This window comes from Chelmon rostratus, chromosome 15, assembly GCF_017976325.1.
Source record: "Chelmon rostratus isolate fCheRos1 chromosome 15, fCheRos1.pri, whole genome shotgun sequence".
NCBI classification, from domain to species: Eukaryota; Metazoa; Chordata; class Actinopteri; order Chaetodontiformes; family Chaetodontidae; genus Chelmon; species Chelmon rostratus.
The window spans coordinates 947,501-957,500 of record NC_055672.1 but is presented as its reverse complement, the minus strand read 5'-3'; the positions used below and the strand labels follow the sequence as shown (position 1 = coordinate 957,500).

General features: G+C 44.9%; 2 protein-coding genes across 3 annotated transcripts in view; one reads left to right on the top strand and one right to left on the bottom strand.

The window, feature by feature from the left end:
- Positions 1–3,558, bottom strand: part of ehd4 (EH-domain containing 4) — a 23,424-nt gene extending 19,866 nt beyond the window's left edge. Inside the window, exon 1 of the mRNA XM_041953572.1 lies at positions 3,104–3,558. Coding sequence (XP_041809506.1) covers positions 3,104–3,333 — 230 coding nt within the window. The 5' untranslated portion in view covers positions 3,334–3,558. The remainder of the gene's footprint in view (positions 1–3,103) is intronic.
- Positions 3,559–5,318: 1,760 nt separating this feature from the next.
- g2e3 (G2/M-phase specific E3 ubiquitin protein ligase) overlaps positions 5,319–10,000 on the top strand; it is a 9,360-nt gene continuing 4,678 nt past the window's right edge. The window contains exons 1-10 of one of the 2 annotated variants that reach the window (XM_041954067.1): positions 5,319–5,438; positions 6,578–6,652; positions 7,232–7,329; positions 7,526–7,627; positions 7,744–7,868; positions 8,038–8,206; positions 8,356–8,462; positions 8,649–8,765; positions 9,343–9,467; positions 9,698–9,791. In XM_041954067.1, coding sequence (XP_041810001.1) covers positions 6,595–6,652; positions 7,232–7,329; positions 7,526–7,627; positions 7,744–7,868; positions 8,038–8,206; positions 8,356–8,462; positions 8,649–8,765; positions 9,343–9,467; positions 9,698–9,791 — 995 coding nt within the window. In that variant the 5' untranslated portion in view covers positions 5,319–5,438; positions 6,578–6,594. The remainder of the gene's footprint in view (positions 5,439–6,577; positions 6,653–7,231; positions 7,330–7,525; positions 7,628–7,743; positions 7,869–8,037; positions 8,207–8,355; positions 8,463–8,648; positions 8,766–9,342; positions 9,468–9,697; positions 9,792–10,000) is intronic. The other variant, XM_041954068.1, reaches the window with a different exon arrangement.

Sequence of the window (10,000 nt, the reverse complement as noted above, 5' to 3'; positions counted from 1 at the left end):
TTCATAGCATTCCTCGGGGCAGGGTGGGGCTGCAGTAGTGGAACACACACACACACACACACACACACACACACACACACACACACACACACACACACACACACACACACACTGTAGCAGCAGCAGCAGCAGCTATTACTGAGCAGCTTGTGTTGGATGTAAACTGACTGCAGGTCAGTTCTGCAGGTCTGGTTTGCTGCCAAAATGTACGACTGTTTGTATCTGACACACACACACACACACACACACACACACACAGTCAGCTGTAGCTACAGTGTGATGACCTCAGCTCTTGTGTTTTTTCCCCTCCAGGAGTTTTACCTGAATGAGATGCAGCGCAGGTGAAAACGTTGTGATCTGGATCAGGTGAGTGTCACCTGGTTCTGGTTCAGCTTCAGTAACTGAGGCTGACGCGTCTCCGAGCTGCGACAGAGCGAGTGCAGGTCACAGCTCGTTTCCGCTGTCACACATCCAGGTGAACCAAAGAACCACAAACCTGCTCCATTCAGTTTCCATTCTCCATGTTTTTAACACGAGACTCCGCTCGCTTGTCTGACAGCTTCAGTGAAGCTCTGCCGCTGTGTGTTTCTGTCACTGAGCAAGAGAGCTTTAAATAGGAGGATTTTCTTATGGAGTCTGGCTATAACCTGACAATGATAGAAAATAAAGAATAGCATTGAAGAAGTTAAAACATGTTTGCTTGTTAAACCCCTGACGTATTGATAAAGTTAAACAACACCTTCAGGAAAGTCGAGCCAAACTCTGTTGTAAAATGTGCCTCTTTAAGCCCCCCCCACTGTTTGGTCAGCTATAAGGTGCATACAGATTCAGGATATTCTGTATTTACAGAGGCTCACTTCTGCAGCTCAGCAGGTTGAGGAGGTGTGCAGCGAGAACTGGGAACCAAAAGAAAAACTGGTTTTAACCTTTAACAGACCGGCTTTGTGATTTCTGCCAGTGAAATTTATCAGAAAACTGGATTCACCTGTTTGACTCTAAGAACGACTCTAACTAAAAGAGAGTTATAAATCGGTATTTTTTCACATGAAGTCTGGCTCAGCTTTCACACCGCAGCCCAAAGATGTTCAGTTTACGATGATGGGTGTTAAATCACCTCAACGGTCAGTCAGAGCTGTCTCAGTCTAACCCGATCACCCTCAGCACCAAAACAGGATGTGATGTCACAGGTCTGATTTAGATTATGAAGAAACACTGAGCGTCCGCAGTAAACAGTCTGTGAGAGAGATGCTGATGAAACACAGCTACAGTTAGAACTGTGCTGCTGTTTCTCTGTGTGTGTGTGTGTGTGTGTGTGTGTTTCCCCATGGGCTGTGGGCTGGGGGGGGGGGCAGTGTGCTGATCAGCTCTTTAACTCGTGACAACATGCCAGGATTTAAAAACTGAGGTTGTGACCTACATGAAGCTTTTATGGATAAAAAGTGTTTTTCGGTTAGAAAATGGTTGAAATGAACGTCTGACACAACTTTCATTCATTCATTCATTCATTCGTTCAGTGTCGGGTCATTCCACAGATGTTTCTTACAAAAAGCACAGAACAGACCCACGGTGGAGCGTTTCACGGCCGTTTATCTTATTAATCAAATAAAAACATCTGTCTGCGTCCATGTTCTTCCATCTACGGTCATCTGGTTCGGCTTGATAAGGCCGACGCTCCGCCACAGGGTCTCCAGCTGACATCTCAACACGCCTGTTGATCACATGGTACAGTGCGCTCACAGTAACAGACGGCGAACCCCCCCGCAGCCCTGCTGACCTCAGTGTGTGAGGCGTTCACAGGCCTCCGGTCAGTATTTAGTCAAACCAAGCTCTCGCTCCAGACTGCCCAAACTGCTCTGTGAAACTCTTTTCTGGCCTGTTGTCCTCAGATCGTCTCCATGACAACAAAAAGAAGGCTGGACGTCGCAGCTGGGACGGACCACGGGACGGTGGCAGATCACCTCCACACGACTGATGATCCAGGAGCTGTGGGGGACTCTCATCCCACACAGTTCAACAGGACTACACTACCCATGAGCCTCAGCGAGCGCGCAGGAGATGCACTTCCTGTATTCTGCCTTTAAAAGTCAAACTGGCTGCCAGATCAAACACAGGTGAGTCGCTCCAGATCTGCACATCAGCCGGAGTCGATGTGGCCTCAGAGCTGCAGGACTGTGACCAAAGCGCTGCAGGTTCGAATCCCCCAAAGATCAAGGAAGTCGACCCCATTAACGCCTCATGTCCCCGCGCAGGTCAAACTGAGTTGGTGCGGATTTGTGTGTAAAAATCCCACAAACATTAACCTTGAATTCAATGATGGCAACTTCTCTGACTACAGACTGTCTATGAGTTAGAGAATAAATTAGATTTGCAGATACAGCTCATACATGTCAGTTTTGTCTGTAAGCAGGTTGACACACCCATGAGCTGCATCACTGGCTTTCACAATAAACGGAAAACTCAAGGTTTCTTTCAGTTAAACGAGGTTAAGTGATGTCAACACCCTGAAGGAAAACTCAAGCCAAACTCCATTGAAAAAGTATCATATTTAAGAGCTTTTCGTTATTTGACCACGCTCTGCATACTATAAAGACAAACTGGAACATTTTGTAATAACTAGGGAACATTCGTCCCGTCGGCAACAATCCGAGCCACCAAACAGAGTTTTAATGATGTTTAAAGTTTGTTGCGTGGCTTCCACCGCCGCCTTCTGTCAGAGAGCACCGAGGAGAAGCACGAAGAAGCGAATCTCAAAGTGACACTTTACCGACAAATCACAATCAGCAGATCGGCTCTGGTGGATTTTATATTAGCCGAATTTACCTTCAAACACGACACAATCATTTGACATGTTCGATTGCGCGCTGTCGCTGATGTATACCTATCTATAATGTAGAGAGTGTTAAATAGAGTGATTTCTATATGAGGTCTGGCATGAAGACAGTGCAGCGGCTGTAAACTGATCCAACACCTGATAAAGGTGGTTTTGTCACATGTGGTGTGACTCTGTGACCTCTCAGCCCTCTTTACAACCACAACAGTGATTATAGAGGCAGGTTCAGCGGGCCCACACGAGCCCCAGCGGGACCCCGGCGGCGGTTCGTACCTGATGAAGGTGGTTTTCCCGGTGGAGTACTGGCCGACCAGCAGCACCATGGGCTTGCTCTGGAAGTCGGCGGCCTCCAGGGCCGGGGAGTGGAAGTCATGGAAGAGGTAGTGCTCCTCCAGCGGCAGCAGCTTCTTGGTGTAGAGGCTCTGCAGTCCCTCCGTCACCGTCTGGTACATCTCTCCTTCCTTGTTGCGTCCACCTTGCTCCTGCTTCACCCAGCTGAACATGCCGACGACCGAGCGACTTTCCACCGCGGACACGGACGCGCTCGACTCCAACTTCCCTGTTTCGATATTTCCAAATATCGGCGGTTCCTGCTCAGCTGCTCAGCTCGTCCTTCAGGCGACCGGAGGAACGTGTGTGAGTGTGTGTGTGTGTGTTTGGCACCTGGGAGGATCCGCAGCTCTGAACACACTGCCCCCTCTGTGTGTCTGTGTGTGTGTGTGTGTGTGATGATGTGACCGCTGCTGCTGCGCCTACCTGCGGGAACCGCCCTGCCCCTGTGACGCAGCACACACACACACACACACACACACACACACACACGGTCATTTGTTTATTATTAGAAAGGGAAACTGGTGTGTGTCTGAATATGTGACAGCTTCATAATTTAATTCATTCTGAATGAACAGAAAAACATTTATGAACAAGTCAAACAGTTTATGTCACAAACAACTTCAGATGTGTTTTATTCTATTTCCTTTCATTTTGAAGAACTCTCTGATGAAGATCTGTACATGCAGCTGAAAGCGACACGTTATTTAGGTTTCATACACCTGAGCCAGGCTCACGGGCTGAAGAAGACCGTGAGATGCAGTTAAAGCCCTGAAAAAGCTGTAAGTGGAGCTTTAGTCTCGGTCTGACGCAAACTGTTTAACCGCACTTTGTAATTAGCAACCTGTAATAAATGTTGTGTTAAAGACTAACTGATTGTTACATTAATAAGATTTTTCACAATCTGTCAACCCAAAACTTCTAATAGATAGACAGACAGACAGACAGACAGATAGATAGATAGATAGATAGATAGATAGATAGATAGATAGATAGATAGATAGATAGATAGATAGATAGATAGATAGATAGATAGATAGATAAACAGCAGGAAATCTGTTTCTCTCTAAAGTGCTTTGCTTTCTTAAATAAATAAACTTGTGTAGCTGCAGGTCGTTCAGCTCTCCTGCCGTCAGAACCATCTCTCTGTGCCCTGAAGCGCCCCCTGCTGGATGAGGCCCGGCAGTACACTACACACTGACCTGGGCAGCGCTTCACATGTTGTAGGTTCAACACAAATAGGTCCAAAACAGAAACTCATGCCGTACTCTGCCAGACTCCACTGAAAAATTGTTGTATTTAAGACAGTCTTGGTATTTTTCCAATGCTTCTCACATTGTAGAGAAAGAGACAAAGAACTTGATTGATCTTGGTCCCAGAGATATTGATTGTGGTTTGTTTGCAAGCAAACAGGATAGTCTGAGGTTTAAAGGTCAAAAATTCAACGGTGTATTCTCCTTTTTTCATCCAGAGTAACATTCATCCCATTATGGAAGCCCATTTCTGCCTGGAAAGGAAGAAATTAATCATGAAAAGATACAACCTCCAAATCTTTAAAAGAGCTGGGATGGATTTTGCGCTACAAAATTATGAGATAATGAGTAAAGGTTCCAGCTTTTCAAGTCAAAATCAGTGTTTTGGTATCAAAATTATTATTTTCTGAGCAAAGAAAGAACAAAACAGAAAGTTTTAAGTTCAGAACTTAAGTTAATGTACTTTACTTAAGGCAAGACAAAGAGGTTGCGAAGCACTGAAGCTAAATTCATTTCTGAAGGAGAGGAAAGGGGAGAGAGGGTTTAAACTTGTGGATTAAAGGAGGGAAAGCAAGCCTCCGGAGCAGATTCACCTGGAAGGCATTTATGTCTGTTTTTTGTCTATTCTTAATGTGTCATTGTTTAGATTGTACAGTTTTTTATTTATTTCTTTTTAAAATATATATATTTATGTCTTGTCACATTGGTTGAGAGTAACGTAATTTCAATTCTCTGTTTGTCTTGTACATACTGCAGAATTAACAATAAAGCTGACTTTGACTTTGACTTTGATTTACCAGCCGCCCATTAGGGGGCGCTGCAGTAGCACACTGGACACCAAGCGCAGAAATCCTAAAGAAGCAGAAGAAGAAGCAGCGGAAGCGGAAATGAGGTCCTTTTGTTTTGAAAGAGGGAAATTTAAAACTCGACGGCGTTAGTCACAAAAAACACAAACAACCGGAATAAATCGTCTCAAAACGATTCGAGGATGAGCTCAAACTGACATCTTCATCCTTGAATGTAAAGTAGGTTTTAATTTCAACATTTTCTTCTGTATAAACTGCTGAAGATAAATCCGACAGTTTCTTTTCTAACGTTTCACTTTCATCAGACTTCAAAAAACTCTAATTTTACACGTTCGTCCTCACATTTGTGTTTTAACCTTATTTTTCACCTATTCTTGTAGATGTTTTTAATCTACCTGCTTGTAGAACAGACTTTGTTCGTATACTTGATCGATCGCTTTTGATCGTAACGTCACTATTTGTATTGTATTTATTTCACATGACTCAGTAACGTTGCTGTCACATAACGCTAACTAGTTAGCTTAGCATGAAATTATCTTATCCTAGTTTTGGATGTGAATGAATGAATGTGGGATTTTACCTTCATGTCATTACAGGATGGTCTAGATTGTTTTAGAGCTTCAAACTTTTTATTTATTTATTCATTTACACATTTGTTTCCTCATTTTCTTCATCAACTACTGACTCTTTATTATTTATACATCTATTTTATTGATCTTTTGCTCGGCATATCTTCACAATATCACACTGTTACACACTTTTTTACACGATGCAGGTAGTAAAACTCATACTTGTTCGTCTTCTGACTGTACGCGATTGGTTTTGCATGAAGGAACAAAAAAATGACTTTTCACAATAATTTTGAAAATAAAGAACAACAAAGAATAATCATCTTAAATCGTAGGAAAAATCTGTTTCTTAACAAATACCAATTAGTTGTGAATATAATAAGACTTTCATTTCTCAAGTAACAATTACTTTCCAAACTTCATGTCAGTCTTAGTAAACTGTTTATATATGAAGGCATCGCTTATATCCAGGAACTTGAAGCTAACAGATTCTGAATGTTTACGGTGTGAGATATATTTAAATGACTGAAACTGATCATTTTTTGATGAGTCGTTTCTATAAAATGTCAGAAAACAGTGGGAAATGTCCATCAGTGTGTTGTGTGGAAACTTCTGGATCTCCTCTAGAATTTTAAATAAAGTTGAGTTTGAATAAAGTATGACTTTATTGATGGAGCTGCAGGTGGAGCCAGCAGGGTTTCTTCGCTTTCTTGTGGTGACGAACAGTAAAGCTCTTGATAAAAACTCAGTAGATTTGACCTCTGACCCCCGGGGGTGGTGTCCCTGCAGGGTCGCTTCACACCAACATGAAGAAGGCGGCGAGGAGGTCGCAGGTCACAGACAGCTCCAGAAAGCAGGAGGAGTGTGAGTAACCTACAGCCTACATCTGACTGCTTCATCATTGTAATCCACGTTTTACTGCCACCAGGAATCAGGAATCATTTATTGTCATCACACAAGTTTCCAAGTGCAACGAAATTATGTTCAGTTACAACCGTCCCAGAGGACACGATGGCACAAAAGACAGTACAAATAATTGGCATGGGAAGACAGGGACAGGAGGACCACGATGCAGCCAGCAGGGCGGCGCTTCGCTCACTTAGATGAAAAACAAATGAAAACAGGAGGGGGGGGTGTTTTCTCCACATCAGAAGAAAAATAGAAGAAAAAGTCAAACTGAGCAGCACAAAGGTCTCAAATCTGCATTTATAGTTCAGGATGGATATCAGCTATTGGAACAGGAACATGTGGAATGTGTTATAACGTGCATCCAGAGTGACGGACAACACTGACAAAACTGTCCGTGTGTCCAAACTGCTTCAAATAATAGTGTGCGTGTTTGTGTGTGTGTGTGTGTGTGTGCGTGCGTGCGTGCGTGCGTGCGTGCGTGCGTGCGTGCGTGTGTGTGTGTGTGTGTGTGCGCGCGCGCGTGTGTGTGTCCAGGCTGTGTTCTCTGCAGGCTCAGTGATGATGATCCGGCCATATTTGGGGAGAAAGTCACACTCAAAGAGCACAAACTCTCTGTCCACTACTTCTGTTTGGTAAGTGTGCGTGTGCGCGTGTGAATGAATGAACAGTAGGGTGCAGTGTGGAGCGTGGAACGTACTCACTGTGTTAAATTTAGGGGCTTTAGTCGGATCCTGTTCTCAGTCCTGGGGCACTGACAGTGGGAAGAAGCTGCACCTGGTTCTGGTGCTGAGGTGTTCACACTGACACACTCACCTGTCTGTGTTTCAGCTGACATCCAGTGGAGTCTACCAGCGAGGACAGGAGGACGAGGGCGTCTTTGGTTTCCTGGTGGACGACATCAAACAGGAGATCCGCCGGTCGGCTCGACTGGTGAGAGTTTTTAATTTTCAGAGAAGCAGGAAAAGTGAAAGCAGTTAGAAACAGACCACCAAAACCAGATTCTGAGACTCGTTCTGCCTCTTTTCTGTGTTTCCTGTGTGTTTTAGACCTGTTACTGCTGTAAGAAGAAGGGTGCGTGTGTCGGCTGTAACGTCAGAAGCTGCAGGAAGACGGTCCACTTCCCCTGCGGGAGGAAACAGAGATTCATCTCTCAGTTCACTGAACTCTTCCCGTGAGTGATGACATTAAACACGTGTGTCTTCCTCGTCAGCTGGCTAAAGGTCATCACTCCTTTATTCACTGTCGCCTGCAGAATTAACACTCAGCAGTTTGTTGTGGGCAGTAATTTGAGATTTCATCATCATCATCATCATCACTATGTTTGCTGTCTTTACGTCCAGGTCTTATTGTCCGGATCACAGTCCCACTCAGTCTCTGTGTGTGGGTTTAGACCTCAGTCTGCCTCAGTCCTGCTCCATCTGTTTGGAGTCCATCAACCCCGTCCTCTGCTACTCCCTGCTCAAATGTCCATCCTGCCACGCCAGCTGGTTCCACCGGGACTGTGTGCAGGTACTGCGACTGTCAGTGCGTGTTCTATGTTCTGAGGTTAATTCTATCCTTCTAGAAACAGGTTGCTGCAGATCATCCACAGCCTTACAGTTTGTTTGCAGGTGTTGTGTGGCGTACCTGTGATTCACCTGTCTGTGTTTGTGTGTCAGCGTCAGGCGCACAGTGCCGGCCTCTTCTTCTTCAGGTGTACGCTCTGTAACAACAAGGAGGACTTCCAGGAGGAGATGCTCCGGATGGGAATATACATCCCAGAGAGGTAGCATTAGCATTGCTAATGTATGAGCAGGCTTTAGGATGCGTTCACAGTCAGCGTGTTCACATCACATCTGAACTCTATAGTGCTTTCACACAGGAAATGACCACTGAAGACGAGGGATTGTGGGTAGTCTGGAGGAACAAAATGAAGCCTGTTGTCTGATTGGCTGTTTGTCCTTTTCTGCAGAGATGCCTCATGGGAGTTGGAGCCAAATGCATATTCAGAGCTGCTGGAGGTGTATAAACGCTGTGACGCTCTCACCTGCCTCTGCAACGACGGACGGACACACTGCGCCAAGACCGGGTAACGACCCGTTCTTCATCTCATTCACAGCGTTAATACAGATCTCACATCCACTGATAAACACAAGATCACATGTCAGACTGGTTCCTTTAGCTGTGCAGAATATTAACGAGCCTCAAGCCACACCAGCTCCCCCCACAGGCTGGAGTGTGTATTACAGCCACAACCTGACAGAGAGGAAAAGGTTTCCCAAAATCCAAAAAAACACATCTCTGTCCAGGCTGCAGTGTTTCATTCTGAAAATCAGTTAAATTTAAACCGACTGACTGTTTGTTAAATGAAAAGTTTGAAGGGCACCAAAAGAACAAATGAAGAAGAAGAGAATTGGGCGACCTCTGCTGCAGGCTACATTAGCTGCTGCTAGCATAACGCACCACAGTGTGATCTGTCTGGTTCTGCATTGATTTGGACTCTTTTGTTTTTATTCTGTCCATCGTGAGTCTGACATGTTAGTGGGAAGCCTTCACCTCAGAGTGACCAGTGTTAGCATTAGCACGTAGCTGAGGAGAGCGGCAACCACAACAATGATACACGAACCTCCGTGTTGTTTGTTTGTTTGTTTGTTTGTTTGTGTCAGCTGGTTCGAGGTGATTCGCTGCCGGCTCTGTGGGTCTGGAGGGACTCACAGGAAGTGTTCGGGGCTGAAGTTGGACACCAGAGACTGGGCCTGCAGCGACTGCACGCAGGCCACTGATGGGAAAGGTCTGTCAACACTTAACTTATTTTCTATTGATCATTCTGTTGACTTCATTCATGCAAAAAGCCAAATACTGAAACGAGGGCAGCCTCAGTCTCTCTTTGTTGATTGATCTGCATATTGATTTAATCCATTCATGATCATAAATTGATGCTTGTTCAATATATTTACAGTTGTTGTTAACTGAAGATGCTGTCATTGTTTTTTACGTGACCCGCGTGCTCGTCTTCCCCAGCTTCACTGGTGGCTTCTCCTCATGGAGGTCAGAGGCGGAGTCTGCTGTCCAAGCGCCACCTGTCCCCCATCCACTCCTCCATCAGCTGTAAGAGGTACACAGACCTGACGGGACCTTTATAAAAAACAAATCATTTACTGCATCAGAGCTCAACACTAAGTTCTATAAGTGTTAAATATGTCAAAGTGTTTGGCCGTTTGTGTTTTGTCCACATTCACGTCCTCGGACAAACGAGCAGCTGTTGTCCAGATGTTGTCCAGATGTTGTCCAGATGATTCGTCTCCTCGTCATAAGTTGGTTCTT